The sequence below is a fragment of the Haliotis rufescens genome, unplaced genomic scaffold (genome assembly GCF_023055435.1).
Source record: "Haliotis rufescens isolate VD_foot unplaced genomic scaffold, xgHalRufe1.0.p SCAF_10, whole genome shotgun sequence".
Taxonomy (NCBI): domain Eukaryota; kingdom Metazoa; phylum Mollusca; class Gastropoda; order Lepetellida; family Haliotidae; genus Haliotis; species Haliotis rufescens.
Window position 1 is genome coordinate 31,536,120 of NW_025963780.1, and position 17,566 is coordinate 31,553,685.

The 17,566-nt window shown below is 41.0% G+C and overlaps 1 protein-coding gene across 3 annotated transcripts; it reads right to left on the reverse strand.

Annotated features, from left to right (window-relative positions):
* Nucleotides 1–533: 533 nt before the first annotated feature.
* LOC124115874 (calpain-A-like) lies at nucleotides 534–16,811 on the reverse strand. 3 transcript variants are annotated; one of them, XM_046477027.2, is made up of 12 exons: nucleotides 14,906–15,016; nucleotides 10,503–10,774; nucleotides 9,632–9,763; nucleotides 7,854–8,056; nucleotides 7,128–7,308; nucleotides 6,439–6,504; nucleotides 5,684–5,772; nucleotides 4,822–4,985; nucleotides 4,490–4,585; nucleotides 2,279–2,376; nucleotides 1,713–1,800; nucleotides 534–1,287 (listed from the first exon to the last, which is right to left on the reverse strand). In XM_046477027.2, exons 2-12 carry the CDS (start codon nucleotides 10,752–10,754, stop codon nucleotides 1,262–1,264), a joined length of 1,395 nt encoding a protein of 464 aa, XP_046332983.2. In that variant the 5' UTR covers nucleotides 10,755–10,774; nucleotides 14,906–15,016; the 3' UTR covers nucleotides 534–1,261. The 3 variants fall into 3 exon arrangements, with proteins under 3 accessions (XP_046332983.2, XP_046332980.2, XP_046332979.2); XM_046477024.2 differs by lacking the exon at nucleotides 14,906–15,016 and adding an exon at nucleotides 16,721–16,811 and having other exon boundaries at nucleotides 1,011–1,800; XM_046477023.2 differs by having other exon boundaries at nucleotides 1,011–1,800.
* Nucleotides 16,812–17,566: the final 755 nt, after the last annotated feature.

A 17,566-nucleotide genomic window follows, 5' to 3' on the forward strand; every position in this document is an offset into this window, starting at 1 on the left:
AGACAATCCAGTGTGTGACACTGTAAGCAGCGACATCGAACTGACGCAGCTGGGGCAGTGATAGAACGGGTGTATGAAATCATATCTACGAAGGAATGTGATATTATTTTAATGTAATAACTATTCCCAAACAATTTCTTTCTTGAAACCGTTTTTACAAATTAAAGGCAATATATGCTCACAAGTTGTACAAGGTAAACGAATATTATGAACAACACGAAATGGCATTTGCCTAGGCTACATAAACAGTAATAACTAAAAATAGTCTAATTGGTAAGGAATATCATGAACAACATACATATTATTTTTGTTTGTTTTTTGTTTTGTTTAACGCCGCACTCAGCAATATTCCAGCTATATGACGGCGGTCTGTAAATAATCGAGTCTGGACCAGACAATCCAGTGATTAATATCATGAGCATCGATCCACGCAATTGGGACCGATGACATGCATCAACCAAGTCAGGGTGCCTGATAACCCGATCCCGTTAGTCGCCTCTTACGACAAGCATAGGGGCTTTTTACGGCTAACATGGGTTGTTGAAGACCTATTCTACCCCGGATCTTCACGGGTCACAGACACAGAAATAGCTACAAACGAGAATGATAAACTACACAAACTGTCATTGCAAAGGAATATAATGAACAATACACACTGAAATAGCTAAGCGAATATAATGCACTACAATTGTGTATTAAGATGATCATTTGACATGAAAAACACATAAACATTTCGTTGTTTTCCTCGGGGACAATAACATCAGTTATAAACATGTTCTGATCCTCCGGTTGTTCAATTGCGAGTATAAACGATTGGTTTGGCTGGTTTGTTGTTTAACGCCGCCGCACTCAGCAGTATGACGGCGGTCTGTAAATAATCGAGTCTGGACCAGACAAGACAGTGATTGATATCATGAGCATCGATCCGCGCAATTGGGATCGATGACATGCATCAACCAAGTCAGCGAGCCTGACCATCCGGTCCCGTTAGTGGCCTTTTACGACAAGCAGTCACCTTTTACGGCAAGCATGGGTTGCTGAAGACCTATTCTACCCCGGAATCTTCACGGGTCATGGCACCCAGGTCGTCCTAGGGGCAGGATGGGTACCTTGTGAACCTTGTCTACTTGCTGATTGTTTTCAAACGCAAAATAATCTACGAGTTATGTCCCTTTGTATTATTATTCACCACGACACCTACACACGTTATTTGTTAATGATATGGGGACAATATGACCAGCTGCTGAAATCTGACAACACGTCATTCCTTGAGACCTTGCATGTCGCCTGTAACGATAGAGACAACTTGACTGTAAAGATGTTTCAGTACACTGTAGAACGATTAAAATATGACAAAAACATTGAATTAATGCATTATTAAATTCATGATGTTAACTTTTGTTAATAAGTTTATAACAAATGTACCTGGTTGACCCAAACCTCACGACGTGTACATCCGAGCTGGAAACGGAAATGATTTCTCCGATGTTAAAAATAATTAATTTAAAATAGATCATATATTATGGATGATCTCTCTTCACGAATGTACAATGTAGCGGCACTTCGGTGTAGATTCTATTGGCAAGTGACTAATGATGTACAGATGGACACATTTTACTTGTTTGAAAAGACTGGACAGGGTGAGAACACCCGTACAAGGAACTCCCTGTTGGTTGCCACTCCAGTTGCGGAGGGCTGGAGAATGTACCTGCCTGGTGGCAGGGTGTACCGGAACACACGCTGGAGTTCAGCAGCGTGTGTCGGCTTTCGCTCAATGTCAGGAATACGTCTGCCATTCGCCTGTAATAAAGACCATGCTTTTGATTGTGACATATATTGGAACATCGTGTTTGTTGCGTTGATAATTTAGCAATATCCTAAGTTCAAAGCCAGAAAATCTGTCTTCAGTTTTATAACAGGTTTGTGCAATGTGATAAATTAATAATAAAGGTGATGTTTATGTTCATATACATATAGGGGCGGTCGGGTAAAACGTTCGTTTATCACGCCGAAGACCCGGGTTCGATTCCTGACATGGGTACAATGTGTGAAGCCCATTTCTGGTCCCCCCCCCCCCCCCCCCCCCCCCCCCCCGTGATATTGCTGGGATCTTGCTAGAAGCGGCGTAAAACCATACTCACTCATATACATATAGTGTTTGAGTCTAATATCAGTTTTACTCGACATTAAACGAGGACTATGTTAAGTTAATGAATCCATGTGCAAATCTTCGTCTGCCCAGTATTTTACGAAGGAGGAAAGCTCGTCTTAAACTTACGTCTGATAAGCTACAGCCGATGTCGCAGTAGAAGCTCCTGCGGACTTCTTTCTGCACGATTTGAACCACTATTGGGATGGATCCCGTCGGTGCTAGATCTGACAGTATATAACGTTCAAGGTAAAATAAACTGTTATCCATCCTCGAATAACAAACGCATTCTATCTCCACTCCATTCTGCTAAATACCCAGGACCCATTCGCCACCAAAGCTTTGACTCCAGTTCGAATGACATGACACTAGATTTAGCCATCCAGTGACATTACATCAGATTGGTTCTCGACTCGTGTTTTTATGTCAGTCTAAAATGCACATGGAAAATCTTAAGACTTTCCTCTCACTGGCTTAAGACTCAAGAATACATATCCAGCTAGAAGTTCATTCTGATTCGTAGTAAAATTCTTTGTTAACAAAAGCTCATTTAATCATGTATGGGAACACCCAGTTTTTACTATGGTACAAAAAAGGCAAATACTGATTTTGAAAGGATTAATCAAATGACGACCACATATGTGAAAATTAACCTAGATTATTGCCTTCAAGACCAGTAATGTAATTTTATAAAGTCACAAGAAGTGTGTCAATAACGTGTATGACGATTCCTGGAATGGACACAATCTCTGCACCGCTGTCTCACAGAGTAGTTAAAGTGGCAACGAGATGTTGCAGGTTGACAAGAGGGGGGTGATTTGCACGCAAACGTCGTCCCAGTACGTCCCTCAGGTGTTCTATCAGTGCCAGCTCTGGCGAATAGGCAGGCAACTGCGTTCTGGTGATCTCTGATGAAGCCATAAACCACACAGGCCCTGTAAGGCCAAGCATTATCATCAAGGTGTGTGGTACTAGGCCCAAAAGCAGTTAAAACAGGGAGAACAATTAACCTAAGAATCCCGTCCCTATAGTGTTTATCTGTCAGATTTCCATTGACATGATAAAGTGGGGTTCTGTGATTCGAAGCCTCCCGATGTCATCACTTAGCCACTACCAAACCGGTCCCGTTCCCTAACTGAAACCGATCTTCTCTATGGCGAAACACTCATCATTGAGCTGCATGTAAAAACGCGACTGGTCTGTAATAAAACCTGCGACCACTACTGCCTATTCGAGCGGAGATGAGCTCGACGCCATGCAAGACGTGAGCTTCTGTGACGTGCCAGTAGAGGTGGTCTTACACCTGGACGCCTAGAGGTGATACCAGCACCTCTGAGACGGTATCTGGTTGATTGTGTACTGACATTCGTATGCGTGGATGCTGTAACTTGAAGTCGCTATGCTCCTGCAGTTGTGATCCTTTGACGTAAAGATGTCAGAATGACAAAACGGACCTCAGTTCCAGTGGGTGAACTTGATCTGCCTGAATAAGGTCGTTAACATGGGTCTCGTTCCTGTGCCATGGACTATGGATAACAGATGGTGCCTTTTGGAACCGCCTGGCAACATTTCTGATAACTATTCCATCTTGTAGCCATGCAATAACCCTTATTCTGTCAACATGGCAAAATTGTCGTCTTAGTGCCACGGTGGTAAAACTAATACAATGACGAGATTCAGCAGTGTCATCCTTTATACCCTTGTGTGCAGCATACCCACAGACACCATTGAAATGATGTACATTGTTGCATTTTGGTGATGCTTTCCTCCTTATCCTGACACCTGTCTTTGATATTTGCCAAATTTGAACCAAAGCCTGTATTTGGCCAGTTTAAAATCATTTTGGATTATTAGGCACAGGATGTCCAGTGCTCGATATGTTACCTGCAAATGGTATGGTACAAATTTTGTATGGTACAAATATGTGAGTGTTCCCATACTTATATGTCGAGGGTTCGCTCGAACGACGTCACTATTTTGAATTTAGATTTATGCCAAACTCTTGTTAAGAAGAATCCTTTTGATTGGTTGTTCAGTTCAAGCTCACAAACGACAGAAATTCCATTTGGGTGATCATGACGTTACTCCCGCAAAGAAGGTGTGCAGGCGCAAGATCATGATTGAATATGTAACAAACACCGAGTAACCGGAAAAGCGCAATGTCATGAATATTATGGAAACAATAACAGTGTTATGTTTACGTTATTGTTTGATATAATCTGACCATACCATAATGTACATTAGTACTGATGGTTTTTTAAATGGTCACATTGCATGAAAACATTACATTCACTCAGAACAACGTTCATGATTTCAGCTGATAGGAAAATGATCAACAACCTCTATACTTCTCTGAAAACATCGGCTTCCGACAGGCCCCTGGAATGGTGATTTCCATTTTTTGTCCCCACTCTCCAAATATCCTCAGCACATAGTCTTAAACAAATACAAAGAACTTCGATATGATTGGCAATTTTAGGAAAGAGAACAATCCAAATATGTTGCGGATTCTAACCCACATGCGCCTGCGGCCTACAACTTCTACAATGAACACTAATGTTCAGAATTTCTGTTTTCTCTATTACGATTGAATTGTGATGTGTATTTGTCTGGATACAAATATTTACGTTATTCCCGGAATTATTGGAATAAACACTGGTAGGGCTACTCACTTAATGGGTCGGATTGTCCATCTTTGTCAAAATCAGGAGTAAGGGAACAAATTGTTGTTTGCGTGAAATTTGACATGAAGTCTTCCAAACTCATCCAGAACTCTCCATCGTCTCTGTCTCTGCGCAAGTTCCCTCCTTCGGGCAAAGTCTGCCACTCAGGGCTCCTGCAACACCAAAGTCGTATACTATACTAAGTGTGTTCAGAAACATAAAATAACACATTAATCATCAATGCCCTTTCTCTAACAAGTATACAAATAAAAAGCAATTTATATGGCATGCTACTCTCCACATTTGCAATGCGGGTGGAAGATGCAGCAAGTTAATAAACATTATTACGTATGAATAAATAACATAATCTTTGTCGGCTGAAGTGGAGTGAAGCTGTACCGGTAACTGTGGAGTTGACCATAGAATATATACATGAAGGCTTTTGCCGACTTTCTGATATTAAAATGCAGGTGTTGGGAAAATGGTTTACAGAAGTATTGCTGAGATGTTACGGCAGCGTGCAAACCAGTGACAGGCCAGTGACAAAGCATGACACCATGACACATGCAATCACAGAGCCTGAATATGTATTTAAGTCAGCTCATGCAATAATCATATGTTGTTTGGGACACTCCAGTGGCGTGTCTGCTTAATGTGGGAGGGAAGTCCGAAGTGCTAGTTAAGGCGTTTACCAGTCAAACCAAAGAGCACGGACACTGTGCTGACAAAACTAGAAACACAATCATTCAGGGCGAACCGGACTCGAATTCACGAGCATAGGTTATTGGGCCACCCGTGCCCAAAATGTTTAATGAACTACAAAATGCCCTATGAAAGATTGGCATCTGTATTAAACACGAAACAGACTTACCTGTCACTCCATTTTCCTTTCCACTCGTTTGTTCCATGTGGATTTCTTATTCTGATCAGACGGACAACTTTCCCGTTGAATCTCGTCACCTGCATTTCAGACTTACAGAACATCACCACAGAAACGCCACCCTTCGTCTGTTAACATCTTACCTGATCAAACATTATAAGTCCTGTCCTTATTCCTATCGTATCTGGTACTGGTGGTGATGAGGAAGACCAGCATAGTTTTACCTTTTGAGTTAGTTGGTTTGTTTGTTTGTTGTTTAACGCCGCACTCAGCAATTTTCAAGCTATGTGACGGCGGTCTGTAAATAATCGAGTCTGGAGCAGACAATCCAATGATTATTATCATGCGCATCGATCCACGCAATTGGGATCGATGACATGCATCAACCAAGTCAGCGAGCCTGACCACCCGATCCCGTTAATCGCCTCTTACGACACGGACAGTAGTCAAATGTATTGGGAGAAATCATCAGCTGTACCGTCTTGGTATTTTAAAACTCAGTACATAGAGCCGTGGGGATCAAGCATGAACGCCTAAACGTGTAGAATACGGGCCCTTACAGACAATAAAGGTTTCCGTTGCTTCATTTGATGTTAACAACGTTCATGACAAAAGAAAACAGAGAGTCACAGTTATAAACTCGGACCAAATAAGAAATGTGAAAATACCAAAATCGACCTATTTATGAATATCATAATGGTATACATATGTCATAATGGTGTACTCCAAAATAGGCTTTTCTTTACCGTGGCTGTTTGGTTCAGAGAATACGCATGTGCTCCAATTAGGCCACGATCACCGCTGTATTCTTCCTGAAACAGACAGATAGTCACTGGAGACATCTAACAGGATTGTTTGTTTGTTTGTTTGTTGTTTAACGCCGCACTCAGCAATATTCCAGCTATATGACGGCGGTCTGTAAATAATCGAGTCTGGACCAGACAATCCAGTGATTGACATCATGAGCATCGATCCACGCAATTGGGATCGATGACATGCATCAACCAAGTCAGCGAGCCTGACCACCCGATCCCGTTAGTCGCCTTTTATCGACAAGCATAGTCATCTTTTACGGCAAGCATGGGTTGCTGAAGACCTATTCTACCCCGGAATCTGTTTATTTGTATGTATAGTTTGCCTGCTGGGTATTATACAAACGATGTACACACGTCTTTGAACTGTCAATATCCCAGCTGTTTTGAGCTCATGGTTAGAATCGTTATAAGTTCTGAGCTTCTGATATAGAAGGAATTGCGAAATAGTGAAATCTTTTGCTATGCAAATTATTTGATGTTTATCCACAAAACGTTGTCAATCGGAACTTATCACTCATCTCTCGTACGTTGTCAGATTATGGCGTTTATGACACCAAAGAAAGGAGAAACCATGGGTCAATCTTCTTTTGATTTGATAAAACATAGAAGATACTACTTACAAGAATACAAGATGTCACCATTGCGCGTGTCTTTAGCGCCTTGTCAAGTCGCCGGAACAGACTGCGGGGATTGGATATGTAATCTGTGATCAGAACCGTCTCGGAAACACCTCCCGTCAGCGCCAGGTAGGCCTCGCTCGGCAAGCCACCTTCGTCGACAACACAGTACGACCCGTACATCCTAAACAATAAAATGTATATATTTCTTAGACGTACTCCGTCTTTTTGAAGAGACAAGATCTAGGTTAGAAGGGTGAAGATCCTGGTTAGAAATGGCCTAAAGACACCCATGCTTGTCGAAAGAGGAAACTAACGGGATCGGGTGGCCAGGCCAGCTGACTTGTCCGAAGCATATCATCGTATCCCAATTGCGTAGATCGATGCTCATGATATCAATCCGGATTATTTACACACCGCCGTCATTAGGCTGAATTTTCCCTGCGTTAACAACAGACAGAGAAACAACACCAAATCAGAATAATAATTGAAATTAATAATTAATCTTTAGCTTCATGTGAAGACAAAACTCTCGACTTCTATAGTTGGACGAGTGACAGGCATATTTGGCGTCAGGATAAAAAAATTAAAATGACTGTCAGTGCATTCGTCCATAAAGTTAGCAAATTAAATGTGGTAGAGTAATAGGTAATGGTTATCCTGTTCATTTCACATGTTCTACAATCTACAAGCAGGTGGCATTGGGTGTCTCATCTAGGACGTGCGTACTTCGCTAGAGCCTTTTCCAAGAAGGAGACCCACAATTCGTCAGAGTCTGTCCAGGACATGGCGCCATAAAACTGAAGGCCGCCTTTCACACGATACAGGGGCAGATAGTCATCGATATAAATGTCCTCCCATTCTCCAAACTTCCACAGCTTGCAGCAGCAGATTCCGTCAGTCCGAGGTTTGTATGATTCAGCATTGATCACCTTAAACGCAAGAATATTATGTACATAGACTCATCAGTCGGAATGGCTCAGTCTTTATTGATTTCTAGTTGAGTGATTTCAACGCAAGGACGTCTGATGAACCAGATTGTGTTATAAATGAATGATGCCTGTTTGACATGATAATAATTAACATTATTTTGACTATCCAAGACACCAAAGTGAGAGTATTGTAAATACATAATGGAAGATGTCTTTTTCAGCTGTACAAACTTCTCAATATTCATAAATCCTAAATGAGTGCAAAAAAGGAAATACGCCCGCAAATTATACATTCATATCCCATCAAGGATGTATAATTGTTGACTATTTAATGTGCCACGTATATGTATCATTAAAGATATATTACAGCGGTTTCAATCAGTACAACCAACGGATATTTTACGACTGACTCCCTTGATAAATTATAAGCTTCCTGAAAGCGAATCAACATCTTACGAGAATTATTACGGTATGTGAGTGAGTGAGTTAAAATTTAACGTCGCATCGGCATTATTTCAGCCACATAGGGACGAGACCAAGTTGATATATTCCAAAATGAGTCATAGATGCAAGGTTATAATTGAAAATATTTTTTCAAACATATTTGGGCATGACAATATTATTTATACAGTTTAAAACACAGGTTCATAGGCCACCAGTAACCAAAGCTAGGCCACCTCGCTGGGGATCGTGGGGACCTACAGTATCTCGGCTTCCTGCATGATACGCCAGCAGAAATTACGTCATCCCTTAAGCTACTGATGTTTGTGCACAATGCTAGCCAATATTAAAAATATACTCCGCAATGTGTTGGCTTAAAACACTGGTTGGTGAAAGTTACATCGATTATGATAGGGTTACGTGTCACACAGGGGGGACAACATATTTACTGTACTTCAACCTCCTGGAAAGATCCTTCAATAATGACAGTTGATAATAGCATCACACCAAATTTAAAAACAAGCAATTAATTTTTCACATACGTATTTGAATATTTATTTAAGAGACCAATTTCATTCAAGTAACTGAGAATCTGATGCCCGTTTACCTGGGAAAAGGGAGCTTTCAGATTTACGCTTGAATAAAGTGAATCCCTTGCGATTGCAAAGTCCGCACATACGCTCAGTGAACAGGTGTTTGTGAATAGAGACAGTTAGTTGAAAGTGACACGAGAAGATCCGGGGTACAATAGGTCTTCAGCAACCCTGGCTTGCCGTAAAAGGGACTACGCTTGTCGTAAAAGGCGACTAAGCTTGTCGTAAAAGGCGACTAACGGGATCGGGTGGTCAGGCTCGCTGACTTGGTTGATGCATGTCATCGATCCCAATTGCGTGGATCGATGCTCATGACATTAATCACTGGATTGTCTGGTCCAGACACGATTATTTACAGACCGCTGTCATATAGCTGGAATATTGCTGATTGCGGCGTAAAACAACCAACCAACATCACGGCGTGTTAGCTTCATGTGGGAGTAAAGCCCGAAGTGATGCAGGTCTCAGACGTTTACCACTTTGGTGAAACCAACGAGCACGGGAATGGTGCTGTTTGTGTGTACAGTTACACTACACATACCTTCTTTAACAGGCGCGGCTTGTCAGCAAGGTTTGCTAACATGGACAGGAACCAGCACGTCCCAAAGTGTTTTTGCTGAACGTCATACCGTTCAGCACCACCAACAAAAAGTTGCGGATTACGGAGAAATTCCTGAAATGATAAAACCAGCTTGGATACGTCACATAGTTTACGTGCCATTACTACCAATAGTTCAGTTTCCTCATGTTGGTAAATACTGAAACAACCATATTGTCTGCAACAATGACGTCCATGATTCACCCAATGTTATCCTATAGAAAACATGTTCCGACATATTGGTGATAGTGAGTGAGTGAGTGAGTATGGTTTTACGCCGCTTTTAGCAATATTCCAGCAACATCACGGCGGGGGACACCAGAAATGGGCTTCAGACATTGTACCCATGTCGGGAATCGAACCCGGGCCTTCGGCGTGACGTGCGAACGCTTTTACCACTAGGCTACCCGACCGCCCCTATTGGTGATAAGCCCCGCTTTTATAAACGGTTCTTCATATTCAATGCAAACATGTCTATGTGATGTAAGACCCGTAAATATACGGAGTAGAATAGGTCTGCAGCAATCCATGCTTGCTGTAAAAGGCGACGAAAAGGAATCGGGTGGTCAGGCTCGCTGACTTGGTTGATGCATGTCATCGTATCCCAATTGCGTGGATCGATGTTCATGATGTCAATCACTGGATTGTCTGGTCCAGACTATATTATTTGTAAACAAACCGCCGTCATACAGCTGGACTCCGCACAGCAATACTTTTGCCATGCGACTGCAGTCCGTGAAAAACATTCAACTATGTTTCCAAATAGCTGTCCCTTTACGCTGTACACGTTATACTAATGATACCATTTACGTACATTTGGCCTTCTCCAAACAATCTTCCGGGTAGCACAGTCTGTAACTGCTTCGCTTTGAAAAAATTCTTCATCTGTCCACATCTGTCCAGGGCTCATGGGTGGTCGACTTTGCCTAAAACGTTGCTGTTTGGTCCTCAAATCTGAAGTGGCGTACATCAACCCTGATCCTTCTGAGTCTTCAGAATAGCCGTCCTGAAATGCCATCCTCTCAAAGGCACAGGACATCTCTCTATGCGATGATGAATATGCCATCTTTCGTCAGATTGCGCACACTGTAATGAAATTATACAGCTAAGTCGACAGATACACACAAGAAAGCCAAGTTACGTATGACTGTGGATCGCAAATGTTAACAAAGGGGAATAGTGGTCATAACACAATGTCATAGAGAATACCAGGATTTCAGAAGTGTTTATCAAACGTACTGCAGGATGTGGTTAAAGCGTTCGCTCGTCGCGCCGAAGAGCTGGGTTCAGCACATGGGTACAATGTGTGAAACCATTTTCTGGAATATTATTTAGAGCTATGAAAAAACTCCTCACACATTCTTTGAAAACATTTCACTTTGCGACTAATGAAACAAACTTGGTTGGTTTGGTTGGTTTTTTGTTTAGCGCCGCACTCAGCTATATGACGGCGGTCTGTAAATAATCGAGTCTGGACCAGACATTCCAGTGATTAATTTCATGAGTTTGGATCCACGCAATTGGGATCGATGACATGCATCAACCAAGTCAGCGAGCCTGACCATTCGATCCCGTTAGTCGCCTCTTACGACAAGCATAGTCACCTTTTAGGGCAAGCATGGGTTGCTGAAGACCTAATGAAACAAACTACCCCTGTACATTGTCAAATGAAATCGGGACATGGTCTTGCCTTTGCATGTGTTCGTGACGGGGCCACAGGTAGGGCAGGACGCCCTCACTTTTAGCGAACACCTGGTGTCAACACTATTTGATAGTGATTCATAAACACATACTTATGATACATTCGGATTCGTAAATGATACAATCGGATTCGTACTCTTCAAGGGATAATTCATACCGTATATTTTTTTATTTTGCTATTATCATGATTGTTTCAGTGAAGATTTTACAGTAATACACTGAACTCAATAGGGGGCAAGGGTGGCCCGTCGTCTCAGGCGCCGCAATTCGCTGTGCACAGTTGATCCATTGGTCACGCCGGAAAATTTTGATCGTGGGTCCGATTCCCCGCCCCGATTATGTTTCCAGGTGTGTCAGCACCATACCCATGTTCGTGGGTTTCACCAAAGTGGTAGACGTCTGAGACCTGCATCAATTCGGAGTTTTCCTTCCCACATGTAGCTGACATGCTGCGATATAACTATATTCTATTAAATGCGGCTTTAAACCAATCTCACACACTGAACTCAATAAATCAAATACCTATTCATGCTTGCCGTAAAAGGCGACTATGCTTGTCCTAAAAGGCGACTAACGGGATCGGGTGTTTCGGGCTCGCTGACTTGGTTGATGCATGTCATCGATCCCAATTACGTGGATCGATGCTCATGATATCAATCACTGGATTGTCTGGTCCAGACTCGATTATTTACTGTAGACCATATAGCTGACAAACCAAACCAAAACCAAAAAAACTATTCATGCAAGTACCTCTGTCAAAAAGATAAACAAAAGATGGGACCGACCCTTTAACGCACCTAGAAAACGTAGAGATGACCTAACATTATTGTGAGGACACCAGGTGTTCTTGAAAAGGATAAGCATGTGTCACAAACCGGGTGAAGCAACGTCAGTCGCGGGGAGTCCTTGGATGAGTGACCGCGTTTCGGCAGTTTGGCTCCTGACAATTTCTTGGGCTTCGGTCCTGCCCCACACTAAAGCACATGTAACACATGAGGTGTCTCCTTGGGCAGGTAACTTTGTTCGAAATGTGCTTCTGTTCACCCAGCAGTGAATGGGTACACGGTAGGATGAGATGGGAATGTGACTGTTAACCTTCTAGCGCTTATCAGGCAGCTTGGGTTGTATATTCACCAGGGAACTGAGAATGATTGTTCAGTGCACACTGATCCAAGTGACGTGGGTAATAATAGCGCTTTGAGCATGCTCATATGTTGTGTGGAAATATGCGTAATATACATGGCTCATTATTATTGTTGTTGTTGTTGCGTAATATACATGTCTTATTATTATTGTTGTTTGTTGTTGTTGTTGTTGTTATAATTATTATTACCTGAGATGATTGAAACATTGAACGTCAACGCTAGGGAATAATCAGCCTCTATTATCTTCAGAAACAGATTTCATTGGGCATAAAAGGCAAATAGTGGTGACAATTATAAGGTTGGCTGGTTGGTTGGTTTGTTTGTTGTTTAACGCCGCACTCAGCAATATTTCATCTATATGACGGCGGTCTACCCCTATTCTACCCCGGAATCTTCACGGGTCCAATTATATGAATGGATCACTGAAAAACAGGCTGATTGTTCTTATATTCTCTGGCGTTGAACTTTTATTTAAGAACAGTTGCCCATGCACATTAGAATACTGAATGGCACATCCAGTGTCAATTGACTTGAAAATCTTTTCACGTCGTATTATCCCGGGACTCTACCTTTTCATCATATGATTTAATGGGTTTGGTGCTACTAACGAATGTCGTGTCACCGGTGGGGCAAGATACGCTCACTATTTGACAATGATTCATAAACACATGACCCATGAATTTCCGGGTGAGAATGGATCTTCAGCAACCCATGATTGTCGTGAGAGGCGGCTAACGGGTCAGACTCGCTGACTTGATTGATGCATGTCATCGAAGATCGATGCTCATGACGTCAATCACTGGATTGTCTGGTCCACACTCGATTATTTAGAGGCCGCCGTCACATAGCTGGGATATTGCTGAGTGCGGCCTTGACAACAAACAAACAATCATTATCAGTGAAATATGTTTGTCATGGTTGGATATCACTGACAAAGCACTTCAGGAGTGTATACTTCAATGTTTACGCTACCATTGTTGAGAATTTTACAGAATGTATTCGGACATATTTTGATAATTCAATGTGGAATATGGATTTCCCAGCAAACTATTCATAGCATTGTTGTTGACAGCAATCCCAGCCGTTCCTCGGTCAAATAACGTTTTAACGACTTTTCTCGATTTCGGTTTTCCAGGAATTTCCCAGGTGAACTATTTATAACAGATGGCCTTGACAGCAGTCCCTGTCGTTCATTGGTCAGACATGTAATATGTCGCCGTGGTCGGAAATAATGTTTTATGAGACACCCACTAACAAACCGAAACCGTTTTCGTGAAACTAAAACCGGTTCATGCAATTAAACAAATCAATTGTAAATGCCACGACACTCGTTGTAGAATATTGAAACCAGAATTAGATACCACAATAACTGAGTATGTAGATGTCTGCAGTAGATTACGGTTGAGGGAGAATGTAAAACGTTGGTGATAACTATCACGGAATAGGATTTGAAATATTTCTTTTATTTATTTAAACACCGCGATAATGAAATCAGTAAAACTAATAAACCTAACAAAACATTAACAAAACACTTCAGGAATTCGAAAAATAAGTTTATACTTCAATGATTACGCTATCATTGTTGATAATTGTACTGAATGTATTCGGAAATATTTTGACAATTCAATGTGGAATATGGATTCCCAGTAAACTATTCATAGCATTGTTGTTGACAGCAATCCAGGCCGTTCCTTGGTCAAATAACGTTTTAACGACTTTTCTCGATTTCGATTTTCCAGGAATTTCCCAGGTGAACTATTTATAACAGATGGCCTTGACAGCAGTCCCTGTCGTTCATTGGTCAGATATGTAATATGTCCCCGTGGTCGGAAATAATGTTTTATGAGAACCCACGAACAAACCGAAACCGTTTTCGTGAAACTAAACCGGTTCATGCATTAAGCAAATCCATTGTAAATGAGACGACACCCGTTGTAGAATATTGAAACCAGAATTAGTAACCACAATAACTGAATATGCAGAATTAGATACCACAATAACTGAATATATAGATGGCTGCAGTGGATTACGGTTGAGGGAGAATGTAAAACGTTGGTGATAACTATCACGGAATAGGATTTGGATTATTTCTTTTATTTATTTAAACACCGCGATAATGATATCAATAAAACTAATAAACCTAACCTTAAAAAACATGTTATCCATGATATAAGTACATAAATTACAACACAGTAAGTGTTTTGATCAAAATTTAAAATTAAGATTAAAAGTGCCTGCTTTCTCGAGGCCAGGCATGAGTGACCAAGTGAACTACGATATTTTACATATATGACGGACACTGATGTCACGTGATTACGCGTGTTTAGGAATAACACATATTGTAAACAATTTAACATTCGTACTGTCTCACCTTCCTTCGAGTTCCCTTCCAAAAGCAGCAAAGGCGTATCAAAGTGTTGATTTTCTATCAGTGAGGGTTTTGTGCTATAACTTTCGCTTCAACAGGAATTTCCCGGAAAACTATTTATAGCGCCAGCTGTCCGAGTTGTTCTTTTGTCAAACATGTCAGGTGCATTGGCTTACGTTATATAGGGGCATTGAAGTTCTGTCGGAAATGCTAGAAAACTGCTTTTTGCCTGTTAAAAAAGATATAATTTTTCACAGACTGTTCTTATTGAAATTTCGAGTAACTACTGATCGACCTACCTGGGGTTTGAAGTATTTCAGTCACAAGTAGTCTATCGACAAGTTTACAGGAGACAAATTCGAACGAAAACAGGAAGTTTATATTTATTCTAAGTCCAATGATGGCAGTCTGAAACGGACTATAGAAATATGCGCACTTGACTCCGTTATAATGATAATAATGTAGTCTTAGACTGAGTGGCAAATCCAGTGTCAATTGACTTGAAAATCTTTTCACGTCGTATTATCCCGGGACCCTACCTTTTCATGATGTGATTTTAATGGGTTTGGTGACATAAAAGAATGTCGTGTCACCGGTGGGGCAAGATACGCTCACTATTTGACAATGATTCATAAACACATGACCCATGAATTTCCGGGTGAGAATTGATCTTCAGCAATCCATACTTGTCGTGAGAGGCGGCTAACGGGTCAGACTCGCTGACTTGATTGATGCATGTCATCGCAGATCGATGCTCACGACGTCAATCACTGGATTGTCTGGTCCACACTCGATTATTTACAGACGCCGTCATATAGCTGGAATATTGCTGAGTGCGTCGTTGACAACAAACAAACAAACAAACAATCATTATCAGTGAAATATTTTTATCATGGTTGAAAATCATTGACAAAACACTTCAGGAATTCGAAAGTAAGTTTATACTTCAATGATTACGCTATCATTGTTGATAATTGTTCTGAATGTATTCGGACATATTTTGATAATGCAATGTGGAATATGGATTTCCCAGTAAACTATTCATAACATTGTTGTTGACAGGAATCCCAGCCGTTCCTTGGTCAAATAACGTTTTAACGACTTTTCTCGATTTCGATTTTCCAGGAATTTCCCAGGTGAACTATTTATAACAGATGGCCTTGACAGCAGTCCCTGTCGTTCATTGGTCAGATATGTAATATGTCCCCGTGGTCGGAAATAATGTTTTATGTGAACCCACGAACAAACCGAAACCGTTTTCGTGAAACTAAAACCGGTTCATGCATTAAGCAAATCAATTGTAAATGCTACAACACCCGTTGTAGAATATTGAAACCAGAATTAGATACCACAATAACTGAATATGCAGAATTAGATACCACAATAACTGAATATGCAGAATTAGATACCACAATAACTGAATATGCAGAATTAGATACCACAATAACTGAATATGTAGATGTCTGCAGTAGATTACGGTTGAGGGAGAATGTAAAACGTTGGTGATAACTATCACGGAATAGGATTTGAAATATTTCGTTTATTTATTTAAACACCGCGATAATGAAATCAATAAAACTGATAAACCTAACCTTAAATAACATTTTATCCATGATATAAGTACACACATTACAACACAGTAAGTGTTTTGATTAAAATTTAAAATTAAGATTAAAAGTGCCTGCTATCTCGAGGCCAGGCATGAGGGACCAAGTGAACTACGATATTTTACATATATCACGGACACTGGTGTCACGTGATTACGCGTGTTTAGGAAAAACAAATATTGTAAACAATTTAACATTCGTACTGTCTCACCTTCCTTCGAGTTTCCTTCCAAAAGCAGCAAAGGCGTATCAAAGTGTTGATGTTCTATCAGTGCGAATATTGTGCTATTGTCTTTCGTTTCAACAGGAATTTCCCGGAAAACTATTTATAGCGCCAGCTGTCCGAGTTGTTCTTTTGTCAAACATGTCAGGTGCATTGGCTTACGTTTTAGAGGGGGATTGAAGTACTGTCGGAAATGCTAGAAAACTGCTTTTTGCCTGTTAAAAAAGAATATAATTTTTCACCGACAGTTGTCATTGAACTATCGAGTAACTACTGATCGCTCTACCTGTGGTTTGAAGTATTTCAGTCACAAGGAGTCCTATCTACAAGTTTACAGGAGACAAATTCGAACGAAAACAGGAAGTTTATATTTATTCTAAGTCCAATGATGGTAGTCTGAAACGGACTATAGAAATATGCGCACTTGACTCCTTTATAATGATAACAATGTAACAAATGTTATATTTGGGATAACACTTTCTTAGTAAAGTACAGATTCTCGTATTTTTGGGGGGTTGAGTCCCGTCCGGGATTCGAACCCACTCTTGCCAGAGTGAAGCACCTAATCGCCAGCACTCAAAGTCAGCGATCTAACCCACTCAGACACTAAGACTTCCACAAAAATGAAAGTCCGACAACTGGTAGTCTGTTCTTTTCTAAGAAAGTGTTATCCCAAATATAACATTTGTTACATTTGACCACTTTCTAAATGGCATTGTGCATTCATAATAGTCCAGGAGCCAGGGGTCGTTTATTTGCATGAAATGAGAGAGTCTTTCATTGGTATTTCTGAAAGGGGTATCCCATCGGGTATCCAAAACAGAACTGCTTGAA

Coding starts and splice junctions, on each gene's coding strand:
- LOC124115874 (XM_046477024.2), bottom strand. CDS start 10,754: ATGGCATATTCATCATCGCATAGAGAGATGTCCTGTGCCTTTGAGAGG. Junction 4,986..5,683: donor AAAGGAAAATGGAGTGACAG/GTAAGTCTGTTT, acceptor TTGGTGTTGCAG/GAGCCCTGAGTGGCAGACTT. Junction 4,586..4,821: donor TGGACAATCCGACCCATTAA/GTGAGTAGCCCT, acceptor TATTTGTTTAAG/ACTATGTGCTGAGGATATTT.